Genomic DNA, 22,670 nt, shown 5'->3' with positions numbered 1-22,670 from the left:
ATGTAAATATTTGTCAAACTTCATAGAATTCTATGTTTAAAATTGGTGAATTTTACTACATATAAATTATATCTCAATAATGCTGACCAGAAACAGAAACTTAATGCAGGGAGATATACAATATTTATTCTCTCCTAAGATTAGTAATGTGATTCACAAGTAAATGGAGTAAATCAGTCCTAAATAAACCACCTACTTAAGTTCTGTTTAGCTACAACAAATAAATGAAGACCTCTTTTGTGGTTACTATCTTAAATTGCATACTTAATTAGAAAGAAGTAGGGAGCAAGAAGAGTAGTTTATTCAACTCTGGGGTCCCAGTGACCAAATAATGTTTAGCATATAGTAGGTACTTTTAGCAAACGTTTGTGAATAAAAATTTAACTAGAAACAAACTCTTAACCCCTTTTAAAAAGCCTAGGTATATTCAATGTTCGTACATAAAGTATTTAGACAAACATGCATAAGATATTAGTCAATTTGCATATTTCATTGTTTAGATGTACCCTGTGCCATTATTTCATGACATAAACAAACTAAGAAAAAGCTCTGTGGATCATATTTGAATGATCAACTTTTAATTCATGATTAAGATGTCTCATCTGATCATTCATTAAATCTTTTCTTTTAACAATAAAGAAAAAGTTGTAAAGTCTCTGAATTTTTATATCTTTTAGTTAGGAGTTAAAATAATTCTAGGCTGGGCGCGGTGGCTCATGCCTGTAATCCTAGCCCTCTGGGAGGCCCAGGCGGGTGGATCGCTCCAGGTCAGGAGTTTGAGACCAGCCTGAGCGAGACCCCGTCTCTACTAAAAGTAGAAATAAATTATCTGGACAACTAAAAATATATATAGAAAAAATTAGCCAGGCATGGTGGTGCATGCCTGTAGTCCCAGCTACTCGGGAGGCTGAGGCAGTAGGATCGCTTGAGCCCAGGAGTTTGAGGTTGCTGTGAGCTAGGCTGACGCCACGGCACTCACTCTAGCCCGGGCAACAAAGTGAGACTCTGTCTCAAAAAAAAAAAAAAAAAAAAATTCTAAAATCATGAACTGAATTTTTCGACATCAATTGCTTTACACCCTCTATATAGGAAATAATCAGAGTTCTTCCAATGTTTGACTTGTCCTTCTAGAGAATTTTATTCTAAATACTAATTATAAAAATATGTAAAAAATTTGTTTACTGATTACAAAACTGACTATATGGCTAAGAGACTCTATATTAAACATGTAGAAGAAATGATAATTACCCAGGAGTTTTAACATAACAATAAAAAATATATTGTAAACCAAGAGAGCAAAACTTTTTGACAGCAAATTTTAAAGTTACAGAAAAACTTTAAAATGAATTCGCCAAATAAACAGCAAGCTTACTATTTATTGTCCCATGAAATTGAGAAGGAAGTGCCTCAGTAACTGAATTCCAAAACTTGTAGAAAATTTCAGGTTGTCCATCCTGTGAACCAAAAAAAAAAAAAAGAAGAATATATTCATTTTAAGAAATTATAATGGATAAGATATAGCACTGAGAATTTATCTAAAATTTAAATGATATTTTTTAGACATCTAATTATCAAATAATGGAATTATTAAGAAACTAGGTGGAACTATTATATAGACAAATCAAATTATGTCTCATGCTCAAGTAATCAGTCATTACTCTGCTCTGCCACTTAATAGGTGGTGTGACCCTAGGCAAGGTACTTAACTATTCTGTACCTTGGTTACTTACCTGTAAAATGGACATGGTAACAGTAACTACACATTGCAGAGTTATTGTGAGGATTAAACAAATTAATAAACATCTACAACAGTGCCTGACATATACAATAAACCCTCAGTGAATGTTAGCTATTATTATTACAAATTACTACTATCATCATCATCCTTTGATATACAGAAGGCAATTCGTGTAACTATAACAAAATGATGGACAAAGCATGCTTAGACTAAGGATGACTAACAGGAAATAATTCACCATTATAAAAGAGAGTGGTTGAAGCCTAGACACAGTTTAAAAAAAAAAAGAAAAGAAACAAGAATTATTACTACTCAGTTTAGCATGACACTTTCATTCAAATTTAAATATGTTTTAGAAAGTAATCACTAAGAAGACAAATATTAGTAAAAGTATCATTTGTTAAAAACAAAGTACTCCAATATTGTTAAAATGGAATCACACTCTTAGAAATTTTGCCAAATAATTTAACGTATGTCTATATGTGTGGTATACAATATGAAATTGTCAATATTCTACTATTTTTTCAGTACAAAAGTGACAATTTTATATGGTTAAAATTAATAGTATAAATAAAATATGTCTAATGTTCAAATATTACTACCATCCTAAAAGTAAAATTTCTAATTTTGGATAAGTGAACAAAATAACTAATGAAAAATACTGATTTGTGACTTTTATACCTATGTACACTTTCATTTTCATTGTTATTTGTTTCTTTCTTTAATAAGTCTATGGTTGTGAATTTACTCAAGTGAGAATTGTGTATCATAAAAAAGGCAAATCAAATCATTGTTGATTTCTTATGTAATCATCAGAAAATACATTCAGAGTGCTCAGTTTAAAGTAGATGTTTTCCCTCACATTAAAGAAGTATCATAATATACCACATTAACAGAATGAAGGACAAAAACCACATGAGCATTTCAATGTAGAAAAAACATTTGACAAAATTTAACACCCTCTCATGATGAAAATATTCAACAAAATAGAACTAGAAGGAAATTATAACATAACAAAGGCCATATACGTAAAACCCACAGCTAACATCATACTCCATGGTGCAAAACAGAAAAGCTTTCCCTCTAAGATCAGGAACAAGGCCAGAATGCCCACTCTCACCAGTTCTATATAATATAGTACTGGGAGTTCTGCCAGAAGAATCAAGCAAGAAAAAGAAATAAAAGGCATCCAAATTGGAAAGGAAGAAGTAAAAATATCCCTGTTTGTAGATGACGTGATCTTGTATGTGGAGAACTCTAAGTAGCCCATAAAATACCCTGTTAAACTAATAACTGAATCCAGCGAAGTCATAGGCTACAAAGTCAACATGCAAAAATTAGTGTGTCTCTACATACTAAACATGAATAATCTGAAAAAGAAATGAAGAAAACTATTCCATTTATAACATCATCCAAAAGAATAAAATACTTAAGAATAGGCGTATCTAAGAAGGAAAAAGGCTTATATACTGAAAACTACAAAATACTGCTGAAAGAAACTAAAGATGACACAAATGGAAAGACATCCCATGTGTTGTGGTTTAGAAGACTTAATATTGTTAAAATGTCCACACCCCACAAAGTCATCTCTAGATTCAATGCAATCCCTATCAAAATCTCAATGGTATTTTTGCAAAAATAGGAAAAAAAAATCCTAAAATCCATACAGAATCTCAAGGGACCTCAGATATCTTTCTTGAGAAAGAAAAACAAAGCTAGAGGCTTCACACTTCCTGACTTCCAAGCATATTACAGAGCTGGGCACCATGGCATGTGCCTATAGTCCCAGATACTCAGGAGGCTGAGGCAGGAAGATCACTTGAGCCCAGGAGTTCAAAACCAGCCTGGGCAACACAGTGAGATCCCATCTCTAAAAAATTATTATTATATAAAGCTTCAGTAATCGAAAAGTATGGTAGCAGCATAAAGATAGACACATGGACCAATGGAAGAGAATAAAGAATCCAGAAACAAACCCTCAAGTATATGGTCATACAATCTTCAACAATGGTGTCAAGGCTACACAATGATTAAAGGACAGTTTCTTCAATAAATGCTGCTGGGAAAACTGGATATACATACGCATGTAAAACAATGAAGTTGACCCCTTACCTTACATATCATGTATAAAAAATAACTCAAAATGGATTAAAGAACTGAAATTATAATTCCCAGAAGAAAACATACAGGAAAAGCTCCATGACAATGAATTTGTCAATAATTCTTGTTTATGACATCAAAAGCACAGGCAACAAAAACAAAAATTGACGAATCAGATTATAACAAACTTCAAAACTTCTGCACAGCAAAGGAAACAACCAACAGAGCAAAAAGGCAACCTACAGAATGGGAGAAAATATTTACTAACCACATATCTGATAAAGAGTTAATATTCAGAATATATGAAGAACTCTTACAACTCAAAAATAAACAAATAACATGATAAAAAAATAGGCAAAGGACTTGAATAGACACTTCTTCAAAGCAAATATATGAATGGCCAACGAGCACATGAAACGATGCTCAACATCACTAATCATCAAAGAAATGCAAATCAAAACCACATTATGAGATACCAACTCATACCCATCAGGATGGCTACTATCAAAAACCAGAAAATAATAAGTGCTGACGAGCATATGGAGGAAATAGAACACTTGCGCACTGTTAGTGGGAATATAAAAAGGTGCAGCCACTATAGAAACTTTAGAGAGGTTCCTCAAAAAATTTAAAAATAGAAATTACCATATGATCCAGCAAACCTACATTTGGGTATACACCTAAAAGAACTGAAAGCAGGATCTTGAAGATTTATTTATACACCTATGCTCACTGCAGCATCACTGCAAGAGGTGGAAACACCTTAAACATCTGTCGAAGAATGAATGGATAAAGAAAATGTGGTATATACAGTCATGCATTGCTTAATGATGGGGAAACATTCTGAGAAATGTGTCATTAGGCGATTTCGTCATTATGCAAACATCAAAGAGTGTACTTATACAAACCTAGATGGGATAGCCTACTACACACGTAGGCTTTATGGTGTAGCCTATGCTCCTAGGCTACAACCTATACAGCATGTGACTCCAATGAATATTGCAGGCAACTGCAACACAAAAGTATTTGTGTGCTTAAACATATCTACACATAGAAAAGGTACAATAAAAATAAAACATCTATGTGACCACCGTCATATATGCAGTCTATCATAGACTGAAATGTCATTATGCAGCACGTGATTGGACATACAATGGAATACTATTCAGCCTTAAAAAAGAAGGTAATCTGTCATATGCTACAACATGGATGAACCTTGAGGACATTATGGTAAGTGAAATAAGCCAGTCACAAAAAGACAAGTACGCATGATTCCATTTACATAAAGTATCTATAGTAGTCAAACTCTTAGAAGCAGAGAGGAGAATGGTAGTTGCCAGGAACTGGGGAAGGAGGAAACGGGGAGTTGTTCAATGGGTACAGATTTAGTTTTCCAAAATGAAAAAGTTTTAGAGATTTATTGTACAAGATGCATATAATTAACACTATTATAACTGTACACTTATAAATGGTTAGGATGGTAAATTTTATGAAGTGTTTTTTACCACAATAAAAAAGGGGGATTTTATGCCTAGTTTCTATGAATTTTAAAACATAAAAAAACTGGGTATTTAGTTTATGTATTGCCTTTTATGGACTGAGATAAATGATTATGTAGATTTCCTCATTGGAGACACTGGGATATTTATTTACTAGATTTCCTAATATTAAATGATCCTTATGTTACTCAGATAAATCCTACTTGTTTAGATAGATAATTCAGATAATTATTTTAACACACTACTGAAATCAATTTGTTTTCACATCTGAGAATTTTTGTTATTTATATTTCTAAACAAGATTTACCCAAATTTTCCCTTTTGAGTGTATGCACATATATGTCCAAGTATACAGTTGTCTATTTTGGAAGTAGGGTTATAAATGAATTATTTACTTCCCCTTAAATTAAAAAATTATTTTAATATAATATATATTTTGAGACAATTATCATAGCCTGAAATATTCCCCCCCAAAACTCTTACAGAGTTCCCCAAGTTAAAACAACAAATATTTTTAAGATAACTTTTTGATAACTGAAAAATTTTAAATATTATTTTATTCAGGTATTCTACTTCTTGAGTTAATTATATATTTCCTGAGAATTATCTATGTCATTTTCAATCTCAAATCTAGTAAAAGAAAGTTTGTGTGACTATTCTATACACCATTATTTATCTTGCTTATCTAAAATTAATACTGTCACTTTCATTTGAGAAATGTTAGTCAGTACACTTATTTTTACTGTATGTTTGCTTTTTAATGTGACTCTTAAAATAACATATGTTTTAATTCTATTTTTAAACACAGTTTGTCATTCAATAAGAAATTATAACCCAAATTTGTTTAATAGGTTGCTCTTGCTTTTATCATCTCATTTTATCCTCTCTTTGTTCCTTTTGTTTTTTGCGTTTGTTCTGTAGATTACTTTTATTTGCTTTCATCTTCCCTAGTGGTTTGAGTGCTATATATTCTGATTTTAATTGTATCAAAGGTTACATTTATGATTTTTCCCCCCAGTTTTAATCTCATATGACCTCATATTTCTCACTTTCAAAGGCAAAAACGAAAGTATATCTTCTGAGAATACTATTAAGAATCTCACAGCATTTAAAATCTTAATTAATTTATAAATTAAATAAAAATCAACAAAAAGACATGAACATACTGTAATATAACTATATTTCTTAAATAAGTACTAGCTATACAGGGCAAGTCTTTAGATTAAACGTAAGTAACCACCACTTTACACTATTGGTATATTATCATAATTTAATATAGACTGAGAATACCAGCTAACAATTGGGAAGGCAACAGAATAATCAATACAGGCACAATTTATTAAGAGAGTGATAACTGTATAACTTATCGATTCTAATATCATTATAATATCACTTTTTAAAAATATTTGTAACTGCTCATTTCTGAGAATAAACAAATCTACATTAAATATACCCTTGTTTTTCCAAGTATAAGTGACTATTCAATGCTGTGCACATCACCAAACTCTGTACAAACTATTATCACAGTTTGTATGGCATTTTCCTGTATTTCTTTTGGATGTGTCCTATCTATTCCTATAATTAACGGTAAATTATTTTGAGGCATGTCATCTTTGTAACCCCATAGATTTACTGAAATAGATTTTTATAAATAACAGAAATTCTTCAAGACTTTTGAGAATTCCCAAAGAAAAGAAGAAAATTCTAAATCTTAAACATATCCTTTTGAAAGAAAACGTGGGGTCCCAGATAATCTTCCTTCTTAGTGATGAATCACTCAAAACTTCAAGGATATGAGTTATGCACTTTTAAATTAATCAGAGAAGAACCCAAATTGTCCATACTCTAGAATATATATGAACCTTGGCTGAGAAATTGACATCTTCTGAATGTCCACTATGTAACAAGCACTGCTACATGTTATCTCATTTAAACCTCACAGCAACCAATAGAATGTAAGCTCCATGAGAGCACAGGCCTCATTTTGTCTTTTTTATCTAGAGTGGGACAGACATAAAAGGCACACAATAAATATTTATTAATCTGGAACAATCTTAGAAGGCAGGCATTCTTAGTCCCCTTTTAGTGTAACATAACAAAAGCTCAAAGATATAAGGTGACTTGCTCAGAATTATACAGAAAATAGAACTGGGGTTTGATCCAAGGTCTCTGTGATACATTTATTATTCCCCCTTAACATAATATAAAAAGCCCTTTATGACCTCATTATCCCAGTCTCCTTCTCTTGTTACACACCACTGAGGTCAAAGGTCTAACCACACTCAAATTCTTTTAGGTTCTTGAAAGCTCTTTTATTGTCTTTTTCAGTTATCAGTTTTAAAACTTGCACTTTCTTCAGAGTTCAGTTTAGGTGCCTCTTCATCTTATTTCTCCTAGGTTAGGTGCACTCTTTTATAGACATGGTATTCCATATTCCCCACCATAATGGTATTTTCCTGTTTAATTAAAGGAATAGTGTAGTGGTTAAGAAGAGGAACTCTGAAGCCAGAATACTAGATTAGAATGCTGACTCTATCACTTACTAGCTGTGTGACTTTGGATAAGGTACTTAATTTCTCCATGCTTCAGTTTGCTCATCTGTAAAATGGAAATTCATCTCATAAATTTGTAATAAAAACTGAATAATTTTTTTTTTTTTTTTGAGACAGGGTCTCTCTCTGTCACCCAGGCTGGAGTGCAGTGGCCTCCTAACAATTCACTGTAACCTTGAACTCCTGGGCTCAAGTGATCCTCTTGCCTCAGCCTCCTGAGTAGGTGGGACTACAGGCACATGCCATCACAAATGAGTTCATTCTTACAAAGTACTTAAAATAGTACCTGATATAGTAAGTACTATGTATATTAATATGTTTACCAACATTGCTAACATCATTTCTAATTTATAATCAAAATAACTAATTTGTCTTCTTTATCATTTTCTAACTACTGGTACATAGCATTACCTAGATAAATATTATTGTGATGGTTAATTTTGTGTGTCAACATGACTGGGCTATGGGTTGCCCGCGTATGTGGTCAAACATTATTCTGGGTGTGTCTGTGAAGGTGTTTCTGGATGAGATTAACAATTATATCAGCAGACCGAGTAAAACAGGTTGTCCTCCCTAATTTGGCTGGGCCTTATCCAATCAGTTGAAGGCCTTCATAGAATAAAAAGGCCGAGTAAGACAGAATTCTTTCTGCCTGACTGCCTTTGACCTGGGACATCAGTTGTTTTCCTCTCTTTGGATTTGAACTAAAACATCAGCTTTTTTTGAGTGTTGATCCTGTAGGTCTTTGGATTGGGACTACACCACTGGCTCTCCAGCTTGCCAACTACAGATCTTGGGACTTGCCTCCACAATCTCATTAGCCAATTCCCTATACATAATATATATAAAATATCTCCTACTGGTTTTGTTTCTCTGGAGCACCCTAATACAATTATTAAATCAATCAATCAATCAGTCAGTAAATCCCAAGGAATTATCATAGTCTAAACTAAGAGCTAGAGTTAGATACCAAAGATGCATACAAAGGAGGACACATAGTTGTTGGAACATGAAAGGATGGGAAAGTCCTTAGAGAGAAAAAAAGAGATGAAGTAGACTCGGAAAAATGGGAAAAGTACAGGGGATGATGACCAAAGAGCAGATTTGGGGATAGGATAGTATGTTAAAACAAAGATTCTCTATATCTATGTGTATGTATATGTACATGATATGTATATATGCATATGATATACCTATAATATGTACACACATATATATTTATTATATATTCTGCCAAAACATAAAGAGGTAAACTATGCTAACTTTATCACAGAATTATCAAAATTTTATTGTCAAAACTACATTATATAATTTTCTGCATAAAATATGAAAATATATATAAATCATTTTACTCAATGTTTCAAGTTAGCTTGTTACATATTTGCTCCTAAATATTTTCAAAGAAAATTAATTCAACTAGATTATAATAATTCAATAAATTTCAACTGGAAAGATATTTTACATCAATCTATTTATAATCTACACTCAACACTGTCTTACTTTCATTAAGTTCAACAGAATCATGTTATCAGATCAATTCAGGGAAACGTTTGCAATTTTCTTTTTGGGGGGGAGGGCAGTCCCAGAACAAGCATGGGTTCGGAGAGACTCCCACATTTGAAATTTAAAGTAACTTCCTGGCCTTGTTTCATGATTATAAATAGAAACAACACTATAATTCTAAGAAATAACAAAATTTGGGCATTTGGCTGAGACCAATATAAGCTGATAATAAAACTAAAATAATATACATAATATACATATAAATAGAAAAAAATATACAAGAATATGAAAACATTTATGTTTAGATGAATCTATTACTTAGAATTCTACCTTGCCCTTTGACTTTGCTTTAGTCATTGATTTCGACATAATTAAATGTATATAGAGAAACTTAGAGTAACTTAAGCAGAATGGCTTTCAAAGCATATATTCTTTAGTTTCTCTTTTTATAACGCAGAACTAACTGATCACAGATTTCCCTGCTCAAGTATATTTCATAGCTTCTTGCTGCACATAGAATAAGGTCCAAACTTTCAAGCTAACGTTCTTGCGATGGGAGTAGTGAAAAGGGTTTGGGCTTTGAAGCCAAATAACCTTGACTTAAATCCAAGGTCTGCCATTTATTGGCACTGTGACCTTGGGAAGGTGACTTCATCTTTCTGAGCTCTTTATTTCCTCATGGAAACAACAGGGATAATAACATTTTCACAGTTATTTACTTTGTTGTGAATAATCAGGATCTCTTAGCCTAGATCTTAAAGGAAGAATGGAATTCACCACACAAATGGGCAAAGGAGATGAGCAGAGAGCATTCCAGACAGAGATGAACAGTACACAGAGATGTAAAGAAGTGTTTTCTATCCTCTGAATAAAAAGTGAGTATGCAAGAGAGAGGGAGGAGGTAAGAATAGAAAATAAGATAAGGGTCAGCTCAAGGTATGTCTTAATTCATCTATAGATAGGTAATAGTGAGCCATCTGAGGGCTTGAATGAGAGAATACCATAATCAAGCTTGGGCTTTACGAAAATCACTCTCATAGCAATGTGGAAGATGAATAATGTGTGGAGTTGTGGTAAGCCTGCATGCAACAAGATCAGTTATGAATTTACCAAAAAAAGTCCAAGTGAAAGGGACTTTTCTAGGACTATAGCAGTAGACAAGTAAAGAGTCAGCAGCAGGAAAACTAATGCAACTAAAGCAAGTAGATACATTTATGAAGGACTAGGAGGATGGAGATTGCTCAACCAAAATGGAACTTCAGAAGGAGCAGCAAGTGGGCAAAGAAAGATAACTCATTTAGACTTATGCTTCTAAAACCTGTGAGGCACTCAAGTGGAGATGATCTAAGCCGGTGGATATAAATCTCTTGCTTAAGAGCAAGATCTAGGTTAAAGAAATAGATTTAGCCATTATCAGCATTTGGAGGTGATGGAAACCATTAGCACATATAAGCTTTACCATATATCACATGAGAAGAAAATAATATTGAATATGGGACCTAGGAGAATGACATCACTTAAAAGTCAGTGGAAGAAATAATTCAGAATGGAGAGAGAGGAGTGGAGATATTTATAAAAAAGAAATTGGCCACAAGTTAGCAATTACTGAAGCTGGACAAGGTACATGGGGATTCGCTGTCCTATATACTTGGGTTCTACACTTTGGTATGTGTTTGAAATTTTATAAATAAAATATTTAAAAATGAAGGGTAGGTGGAAGAGGAATCAGTGAAGAAATTCTGAAGAGTGGGATTTTCTGAGGGAGGACAGAATTAAGACAGAAGTGGTCAATTACACTCTGAAGAGTGAAGTCAAAACAGGGTGAAGGACTAGGAGGGGGTGGAGATTGCTCAACCAAAATGGAACTTCAGAAGGAGCAGCAGGTGGGCAAAAAAAGATAAATCATTTAGACTTATGCTTCTAAAACCTGTGGGGCACCCGAGTGGAGATGATCTAAGTCAGTCGATATAAATTTCTTGCTTAAGAGCAAGATCTAGACAAAAGTGGTCAATTACACTCTGAAAAGTAAAGTCAAAACAGGGTCTAAGAAGTGGGCAGAAGGATATGGTAGCTGGGTCGTTAGTGACTTGAGCAAGAACTGTTTCAGTAGAGTGAAAGCTTGATTTCAAGAGGTTTGGGGCAAAAGAGAAGCAGGAAAGTAGAGATGCAAGGTAGCTACTGAAACCTGGGTGTGAAGTAAAAGTTCGTAAAGCAAAATAAAGGACTTAGGTTTTTTGTTTTTTGATGGCAGACCACAGAAAGGAAGGAGGTAGAAAGAGGTTGATACTGGAGAAAACAGAGACGGGAAGATGTAAAATCAAAAACAAAAGCAGAGGGATAAGTCTGAGAAAAAAGAAGATACAATCTACCTCCACCTTTGAGACAGAATATGAATTTTTAGTCCTTGATAAAGTGATTCTAAATCAATGTGCTTATTGAGAGATCACAGAGAAGCAGAGGGAGATAAATTAAGATCAAAAGAAGAGAGAGTGTACAAGACTTAGCAAAAGGTCTATGCCAGAGATCTCTGTGGAGATCATGTTGTGAATAAGGAAGCCTGCAGACTTGAAAGAAACCAGCTAGATATAAATTTTAAATTAGTTCTTTATCATTTTCTGGATTCAAAGCAAAGGGATCTTGACAGAGCAAATATAAGACAAAGGAAAAATTCTCTTCACTGAAAAACAGCCTTCGGGGGGAAACATTTAGCTGTCTGATTATAAAGAAGTAAGATACAGAAATTCAACAGGGACTTTAAGATGAATACCACAGAGCAAAATGAGAAACCCTATACAACCAAAAGAATTTCAGTTAAAATCAAAATGTTGGCTTTTATAAGTATTTTGTTCAGAGAGAAAAGAACAATATTTATGGTACAATCTACATTTGTTTTAAAAAATGGGAGCTTATAAAGCAGCTCGCTGACATGTAAATTAAATTTAAAAAAAAGAAAAAATGGGAGCTTAGACTAAGGTGGTAGTGGGAGACAGTGAAAAGTAGTCTGACTTCAAATACAATTTCAAGGTAGAACAGACAGGACTGATTAAAATGTATACAGCTAAGTAGAAAGACTTTTTACAAAATGCTAACAGAGATTCTCTCTGGATGAAAGGATAAATATTATGCTTCCTTTTTTCTTTTTAATTTTTTTAGAGAAGTAATAGAGATACTCTAAATATTAATTCTAAACAAAACAATAAATTTTTGATGTAAAAAATTAATACTGAAATACATAGGGTATTTCAAACTCAAATGCCTCAGCCCACACTCTTCCCTAGATATCACTGTTTAAAATCCTTTCCATATAGCTTATTGCAGTGTGTCTCAACCTCTTGTTTTTATTATCACCCTCCCAAGGAAAAAAATTAAACAGCTATACTTATATACTGATGTAATATAGTACATTATATATATTTAATATTATATAGTTATACATAGTTTTTTATATATATAGTTTTATATATATATATATAAAACACACACACACTATAATTAGACTTTTTTTTTGAAATAGAGTCTCACTCTGTTGCCCAGGCTAGAGTGCAGTGGCATCATCATAGCTCACTGCAGCCTCCAACTCCTGGGCTCAAATGATCCTCCTGCCTCAGCCTCCTGAGTACCTGGGACTACGGACACATGCCACCACATCTAGCTAATTTTATTTCTTAAATTTTTTGTAGAGATGGGTCTCGCTATTGCATAGGCTTACCCTTAAATTAAATAAAATTTAGTTTCTCCCTAGCAAGAGAAATTAACACATTAAGTGCCATGTGAGTTGTATTTAACTCATGCTAGTTTTGTGCCCGGGGCTTCATGAAGCATATATAACTCACACATCTCTTTACCTTGAGTCACGTGAACTATTTTTCAAGTTGCATATAACTCACGCACAGAAAACAATAAAAAATAATAAATCTTTCATTAAATTAGAAAGAATCATTTTGTTTTTGAAGTTTTTATTCTATTTTCATAATAAAACATTGTGGCCCCAGAGAAACTTCTTTTTCCCTAGTGTGGCAGTCAATGTGTCACATACTAAGAAGATTTTGTAGGGTAGTGTTGAGCTTTGAGGTCACAAACCATTGTAATGTCTAAGATTCTTTGCAGCCTTTCCTCACCCCAAAATAAAAACCAGAACTATTTTCTCCCTCTTGGGATCAATATTACCCCTATTGAGAATGCACGGTTTACAAGTATTTTGAAAACTCCAACAATCCTACTACTGGGTATATATCTAAAGGAAAGGAAATCAGTACGTAAAAGAGATATTTGCACTCTAATATTTACTGCAGCACTATTCATGATAGCAAAGATATGGAATCAACTCAAGTATCCAGATGAATGGATGAAGAAAATGTGGTATATATACACCATGGAATACTATTAAGCCATAAAAAAAGAATGAAATCCTGTCATTCAACATAGATGAGCCTGGAGGACATTATGTTAAGTAAGATAAGCCGGGAACAGAAAAATAAATACTACATGATCTCACTCATAAGCAGAAGCTACAAACGTTGATATCATAGAAGTAGAGGGTAGAACGGTGGTTACTAGAAGCTAAGAAGGGTGGGGGCAATGAGGAGGATAGGAAGAGAGGTTAGTTAATGGATACAAAATTACAGCTAGATAGGAGGAGTAAGTTCTGGTATTCTATACTGATCACAGTATATTATACGTATCAGAATAGCAGTTATGTATCCTACAAATAGGTACAATTATTATGTGTCAATTAAAATTTTTTTCTAAACTAAAAATAAATTTTAAAAATATATTGGAACTCTATTATTTCTTGTCCTTTTACTATGCTGGGTCAGTCCTGCAATATAATGTTGAAAAGAAGTAGGAATATGGGAACTCTGACATTTCTTCTGACTGTAGAGGTAATGCTTTTGTACATTTCGTCATTAAGAATGATAATTGCTAAAGGTTTTTGTTAGATATTCTTTATCAATTCAAGGAAGGTCTGTACCTCATTTTGCTAGAACTTTTTATTATGATGAATTCTGTCAAATATTCCTTCTGGATCTACTGAAATAGTTACATTATTTTTACATACTACTGGACTTGTGGCAATGCTTTAACATTTTTCTATATATATTCCTGAGCATGATTGGACTATAATTTTCCTTTCTTATAATTCTTAATTGGCCTTGGTATAAAGGTCATACTAGTCTCATAGAATGAGTCAGGCTGGAAGGGTTCTTCTTCTCTAATAGCGGTCCCCAACCATTTTGGCACTAGCGACTGGTTTCATGGAAGACAATTTTTCCACAGACCAGGGGTGGGGAGGATGGCAAGTGATGGGGAGCAGCTGTAAATACAGATGAAGCTTCACTCACTTGCCCACCGCTCACCTCCTGCTGTGCAGCCTGGTTCCTAACAGGCCATAGACTGGTACTGGCCTGCAGCCCAGGGGTTTGGGACTGCAGCTCTACAAAAATGGAATGATCTGTTCCTTGAATTTTGGGTGGAACTTCCTTGAAAAACTATCTAGGCCTACTGGTTTCTTGATAGGTAGACTTTACAGATTAAATTTCTTTAAAGATTACAGGACTGTGGATGGCTTCTAAGTCTTCTTGAACAGTTTTGGAAAGTTATATTTTTCTAAAAATGTGTCCATTTCTACCTGTGTTTTAAAATTAGTTGGCATAAATTTTTTCTTAGTGTCCTCTTATTTTTTTTAAACTTCACTTTTAATAGAATCTTAAAGTTGCAAGAATAGCCCAAAGAAAACCCATTCACTATTTGCACACTTAGATTTGCCACTTGTTAACATTGAGCCACATTTACTTTAACATTCTCATTTCCTCTCTCTCTCTCTCTCTGAATCATTTGAGAGTAAGCTGCACACATCATGGCTCTGTACCACTAAATAATTAAGTGATCTCATAGGAATAAAGACATTCTCCCACATAACCATAGCATAGTTATCAAAATTAGGATTTTTAATATTGTTCAATTCCTGAACAATGAACTGCACATTGCTAAAATATAGAAGTACAACTAATTTTTATTTTGCCTAACTGTACATATATATCTCTCTCCAAATTGCACATTACTAATATACAGAAGTACAGGTGACTGTTATATATTGACTATATTCTTTAATCTTGAAAAAAAATCCCTTTTTGTAGCTTTTTTTGTAGATTCCATTGGATTTTCTACATACACAATAATGTCACCTATAAAGAAAGACAATTTTACTTCTTTCTTTCTAAACTGGAAGTCTTTTGTTTCTTTTTCTTGCTAATGCCACTAGCTAGAATAACGTTGAATAGAAGTAGTGACAGCAAAAAGAAATCCTTGTCTTTTCCCTGATTTGGGGGTAGAATCATTCTGTTTTCACCATTTATGTATGATTTTACCTGAGATGGCTTCCTCTATATTCCTAATTTGCTGAGAATTTTTATCAATAACAGATGTTGGATTCTATCAAATGCTTTTCCTGCATATATTGAGAGGATCATATAGGTTTTCTTTTATAGTTCCTGGCTTTCCTTTTCCAATTATCCTTATATTAAAATCTCATTGGATCCACCATAATTTTAAAATTTCTCTTTCATATTTTCCACACCTTAGTCCTTATGCAGCATTCTGGATAATTTTATCAATTCTATTTGCCAAGGCTCAAATTCTCTCTTTAGCTCATATAATCTTCTGTTTAACGTATCTGCTGATTTTTTAATTTCAACAATTTTATTTTTATTTCCAAATGTTCTATTTGGTTCAGTTTTAGATCTACCTAGAAATTTTTTAAGTTACTTGTTTCTCATTTTTTATTATATTTTAAAAAATATTTCACATTTAGATATTTTAGATTATCAGATAATTCTAATATCTGAAATCCATAGCATCCTTGAGAAGTCCCTTAGGAGCCTAAAAGCTGTTTTACATTGTTTTTATTTTTTCTGCTGACTCTCAATCACAGCCACTCATTTCTTGAAGAGATGGGTGATTTTTCATTGTGAGCTCTTATTTGTCTGACCTCAATATATGAAGAATTCTGATGGCTACAAGAAACATTTTCCTCTACAGAGGATCTGCATTTGTTCCTTGGGGGAGTGAGGTGTTGTTACCAACGGACGAGCATGCTAACCTCTGCCTGGGTCTCAGTTTAAAGCAAGACTTTCCAGTACTTTCCATTCTTCCATCTTGCCACAACCCCAAAACCTAGAGTGCTCATCCAATCACTAACATAGATATTTGACCTCAGGGCAACAGTATCTTGTGCATTCATTTATAGCTCACAAATCCTCACTACAGTTTCAACTATTTTATCTCTATATGTCTATGTATCTGTATATGTATGCCCCTCAAAGATTCTCTTACTTTTTACAAGCTTGACAGTGCATTAAAAACAATGTTTTTCTAATTTATCTAGAATTTGTTTATACTGTAGTGACAGAGCCCTTAAGAATATTTGGTCCCCATACAAGTAAAAGCAGAAATCCTCTAACCTTTACAGATAAGAGTATTTACTAATAATATCTGATTTAGGAATCCAACTGGCTTATCCCTATTTAATTTTTTAATCAAATTCAGATGCCACAGATAAATGAGTTGAATATTTTTCTTCTAATATTAAAAAGATTTCAAATTTGGGTATGCTAAAATTTTTCTGAGTCTTTATGCTATTATCAAATCATTTGATAAGTCTAAAAGGGCAAAAAAAACCCCCACCACATTCTTTTACATACTTAGAGTTCTCATTAGTACTATAGCTACTGAAAATGTTGAACACATCCCAAATTTAGCTTAATGCATCCTACACACATGATTCCAAGATTCTCTTCGATGATAAAAATTGCTGGCTTAGAAAATGAAAGTATCATATCTACACTCCCCCGCACAGCTAAACTGGCTTAATTCTGCAGATGAGAACATACAACCTGTTTTCCACTGTGTGGATCCTGAATAATTTGTCAATAATTTGCTACACTCACTTTCAAGCAAAGTGTTATACAGTATTGATGATTATATAGTGATACAAGAATTCTTAACTGGTTTTAAAAGATGCCAAAATTGAACTTCTAATGTCTAAGGAGCCCAAAATTCTCATTTAAAAATAAACACTTTATCCATTATTCATGTACACTATAGAAGATACAATGTAGCAACAGAAAATAATATTCAACATTAAAATGCCATAATAATATGAATTGATAAGCATGTCTTTCCAAATTATCATATGAACTGAAAATAGGCTAATTTTGCAAGCCAGCCAGGGCATTTATTAAAGCAAAAGCAGAATTAGTTGTCTCAATTAAAGAACAGCTTTCAAAGGCTCTACATTTAAACAAAAATATCCCTAAGATTTGTTATACCTGATACAATCGGTCCAATTTTATTTTATACTGAACCCACTTATGCCCTCTTTATACTCTGACATATTCTTCATAACATGATAGACATCTACTGCAAAACCTTCTGAACTAATAGATCATTATAGAAACAACTACCATGGAGGATTTCTTTTCTCCTCTTGAACATTCCTAAGATTAGACTTTGAATACTAATATATACAGTTCTCTCTGTCATCTAAAATCAAATATCTTAGCAAATACAAAGGCAGATATGGCAATACCAAATTGAAAACTAAGAGTCTGTTTTTTTGAGGCAAGGTCTTGCTCTGTTGCCTGGGCTAGAGTCTGGATCTTGCCCCGTGGACCTCTTCTTCCTTTGCTGATTTTGATTCATATCCTTTCACTGGCATAGATCATAGCTATGTGTACAACTATATCCTGGATCCTAGAAATCCTCCTAATAAATCACCAAACTTAGGGGGTGGTCTTGGAGGCTCTCAACACAATATATAAAACATTTAAAATTATGAGCTTACAAAGAAAACTATACCATGATACTGGAAACTTAAAGAATTTTTTTTTCTTATGGCCTATGAGGCTAGCAGATTGGTGGATCACAGGAGGGAGATCTCAGAATATGGAAAATGAATACAGCAAAATGCTTTATGGAAAAAAGCAGTAGTCGGTGAACATATTATAATGACCACTATTGAAATTTATTACTTACCAAAAATTTTCATCTTATTTTCTAGCAGAACTTCTAAAAACATTTACAAGCTATCATTTATACAACAGAAAATGAAAAATTAGCATATGCATTTCAGAAATTAGTCTATAACAGTATCACTGCTAGCATCTACTCCATAAACAAACATGATTACACTTATATTTCAAGAAAGATTTATAGTTGTCAAGAAATACACTTTTCTATTGCCATTTGACATGTAGTTATTCTACAAGGTAGTAACACAAATGATGCTGGTTCATATCATCCTGCCTTCTACAAAAAGGATATAAAAATATTTTCCTTTAAACATACCTTAAGTATTTCTTCAATGAAACAAATGTGAGAAACAGGATCTCTCTTTTTGGCTAATACTTTTTGTAGATGTTGTACCTAAAATAAAACAAATATAAAGCTTAGGCACTAGGAAATGCAGGGGAAGGGAAATGGCATTATGCTGTAGCCCTTACCCACATTATAATCAGCTAACAGATGTATTCCGAATGCTCAGAGATTTTAAAGACCTTCCCAAGGTCATACAATTTGGAATAACCAGGAGTTAATCCATAATTAATGTTCTTTGTACTCCTTAAAATATTTACCTGTCCACAAACAGAACAAATAAGATCCATAAGTTTCTCCATATTGGTCCAGAGGGAAGCACGAAATGCTGCAGTATTTCCTGGGGTTGGCATGGTAGATCGTCCAGGACCCCCTGGTTGTGAGAGACAAAGAAACATGAAAAATAAAATTTGCCAAACACAACAAAATGTATGTTATTTTGAAAGGCATACAAAAGCTAAAAATGAGAAGTTCTTTCTTTAAGAAATAATTTCTTATGAGTGATATAAAAAAGAATTTTAACATTTTGTGTTTAAGAAAGAAAGGGAAACCACACACATACACACCCAAATACCAGTAAGGTTAAAATAGAAATTGATGAAAATGGTTTCCCACAAGGGGTGTGAGGGTAGTGGAAAATGAAACAAGGTGAAAGGTACAGGGATAGAAGTGAGTTTGGCTCTGTTTCCCACCATCCTGACACCCTTTGTAGGAAACCATTTTCATCAATTTCCATTTTACCCTTCCTGGGTGTGGGGGTATATGCTTATGTGTTGTGTATATGCTTATGTGTTGCCCATTTTTTCTGAAAACAAAACAAACTCCAAAACTGAATACAAACAAATACAGAAACAAATGGATTAACTGTACATCAAACTGATAACAAAACCACACAGGAGGAAAACAATTCAAGGAATTTTTAATCATAGAACCCTGATTTAAGTAATATATATTTTATGGACAAAAAGAATTACAAAGAAATATTGAACTTTACTTAATAGAGTTGTTGCTGAATGTTGTTGATGTAGTAATACTGAAACTAGATATATTTTATAGTACAGCAAATGAAGGTTCTTACTGTAAACAGAATAAAGATACAGATATGTAATGGGGATTAGAGGTATCTCCCAACTCAGTCCACTGAAAGGGCAGAGAGACAATGACCCCTCAATAGTAATAAGCATATCTAGTATCCAAATTTTGATTTTTAAGCACTATTCCCCAATTAAAAAAAACAAACCAGGACTCAAGGGAGAAAACAGTGATTCCATATCTGGAGCAGTGAAAAATGCAAGGTGAATCTTTATATACTGTGCCACTGAGCAAAGAAGTGTTCAAGGACAAAAAGGAGATTTGTTCAGAGACAAATGAAGATCTGTCATATTTGAATTGACTGGAGGGGGCTTCCACAGAACAAATTTGGGGAAATTTGGTCATCCAAAATAATACTAATAGTGATAAATTATAAAACAATGATTAAAAAAATAATGTATGAGTTCACAGAAAACTCAAAATGTTTAAAAAGGATGGGAACTGCTCTCTACCAAAGAATGCCAGTTACTAAATGCAGAAAGAATGACAGAATTAGGGGGAAAAAAAAAATCACCATTTTGCAACTACTAGTGCAATAGTGAAGGATAGATTATCAATGAATACCAAAATACTAGGTTAAATGTTCTGGGGAACAAGATATTCACATGGTCTCAAAGTATGCACCAAAAATTACTAATTACAAAGAAAAGAGAGTACTTTTACAAGGGCAGTCTACCATATATCACTTTAATGAAGTAATCTCATTTAGCATCAGCAACAATAGGACAAACTGACATAATTTTGTCATTTCCTGACATGATGTAATGGGAAATATACAATATCAGCTTAATACCAGTATGTTTACCCTGAATCTCATCTTGAAGAAACAATCAGATAAATCCAGACAAATCGAGATTATAGGGTTCTCCAAATATGTTAATGCCATTAAAAAAAACATACAAAAAATTATGGGGCTGTTTTTGATTAAAGGAGAATAAAGAGACAAGATAACCAACAGAAAAGCATGATCCCTGATTGGTTCTAGTTGCGGGGGGGCGGGGGGAGACAATTATAAGGAACATTTTAGAGAAAAATTGAAAATTCTGAATTGAATTGCATATTAAATAATATTAATGTATCAATGCTAAATTTCTTGAGAGCGAGAATGTCTAACAATGTTCTTATATGTAACACACAAGAAGCTATTTGTACGGGTTTAAAATGTTCCAACATAAAAAAAGAAACTGTAATCCCAAATTCAAAGGCATAAATTCCAGCCCAAACTAAGGTTAAAAACCAGGCAGTAGAAGAACTAACCCGTGGTTTGTCTGTGTATCTGCTTTTAAAGAAGACAAGATCAAGAAAACCAGAGTTTTTTCTGTGTGTGTAAGCTCCCTCACTCTAGTTTTTCAACAATTCTAAGTTTAGAAAAGAATTACACATACCTTTAGCAAATAGATGCTATTGTTTTTTTTAGTCTGATAATTGTGGAAACCAATAAAAGAGGAGAAACTAGAAGAAAGATGTTGGCTTTAAATATGAATAATTCCTATTTGAAATCAGGATCCAGTTAATTTTTTAAATTATTTGCAGTGTTGTGCAAAGACTATTAAGGAAAAACATACAGGGAATAGAGAGATAATATTGTAAATCTGTGGTTGTCTCGTATGTTATATAAATAATAAACTAATAGCAGTGAGGAAAGGGTATATAGTGTCTTTATGAAAAATAGAAAATATTAATCAAAATCCTGGAATGTATATGGCTTTGTTTTATTATAAATAATTACGGGACTCATTAAACAATTACTTTCTCTTAAAGTAAATAGAAGGAGAAATACAAAGTATTATTATCTATTTGTAATTACTTTGGAGAAACTGAGACATAGAGAGAGGAGATCACAATCATTGGTTCAACTAGTTTTAGAATCCTGATTTTTCTTTCTTACAGTACATAAAGACTTTTATCCTCACAAGCAAAATATATATTGTTGAAGCTATAAAAAGCAAGATAGAAATAATTAATTGACTGAACACAGAACTGCTGTATAAAAGAAGGGGAAGAGGAATAATTAAAACATAAAAACAGATGCAATTATCAGTTAGCTTTAATAGACTCAAGAAACAAAATAAACAGTGTCATAAACTAAGTTTTATTAAAGTGATAAAAGACACTGGGAGCTCCTCAAAGAAATAATACTTGAAAGTGATTTCTAGTTAATGATTGGTAGAGTAAAATAAATTTCCTTTTCTTTTCCCTTGAAAGCCAGTGAAAATAAAAATAAACAAAAGGTAGAGAAAAATGTCAACTTCAAAGAAACAAGGAATCAGATAAAATTTCAAACTTGAGATAATGAAGCAGGCATGCCAAATATGGTAGATAAATCAAAATGAGGAAGGAACCAGATAGCTGATACCTTAGATCATTAGCAAGAAACAAATTGCTCTTAAAATCAATTGTAAGAAATTGGACATGCCTGCCAGTGATTCTTTGATTAGAGCTGAGATCTACAGACCTGGATGGGTCAGGGAATGTTCAACAGTGCAGAATAACAAAAAGGAAATCTGGAGAAGAAACCATAATGAAATGATATTTAGATTGTTTAAGAATTAGCCCTCGAGCTTGGGGTAACTCTTAGAGGCAAAGTGAGATAAAAGAGGAAGAAAAAGCTGATAATGTTAGGATTCAACATAGAAATGGCTTAAATAGCTTTACTGGGAATCACACTAAGCTCCTGAATGGTTCAAAATTTGAGGAGAGATGCACCAAGAAGGTAAAAGGAAATAACAAACTAGTGAATGGTTTTTCTACACAACAAACCGAAATTAAACTGTAGACTGCCCAGGTCTCTCTCCACAGTCATTCCCACACTAT

The 22,670-nt window shown here is 33.1% G+C and overlaps 1 protein-coding gene across 1 annotated transcript in view; it reads right to left on the bottom strand.

Moving 5' to 3' along the window:
• The window catches only part of COG5 (component of oligomeric golgi complex 5), a 273,232-nt gene that overhangs the window by 88,764 nt on the left and 161,798 nt on the right, over nt 1-22,670 (bottom strand). The window contains exons 9-11 of the mRNA XM_045565445.1: nt 19,025-19,137; nt 18,738-18,815; nt 1,373-1,454 (exon numbers count right to left, since the gene is read on the bottom strand). Of these exons, the coding sequence (XP_045421401.1) occupies nt 1,373-1,454; nt 18,738-18,815; nt 19,025-19,137 (273 nt within the window). The remainder of the gene's footprint in view (nt 1-1,372; nt 1,455-18,737; nt 18,816-19,024; nt 19,138-22,670) is intronic.

This window comes from Lemur catta, chromosome 11 (assembly GCF_020740605.2).
Source record: "Lemur catta isolate mLemCat1 chromosome 11, mLemCat1.pri, whole genome shotgun sequence".
Taxonomy (NCBI): Eukaryota; Metazoa; Chordata; class Mammalia; order Primates; family Lemuridae; genus Lemur; species Lemur catta.
This window is presented reverse-complemented; position numbering and strand designations above follow the sequence as displayed.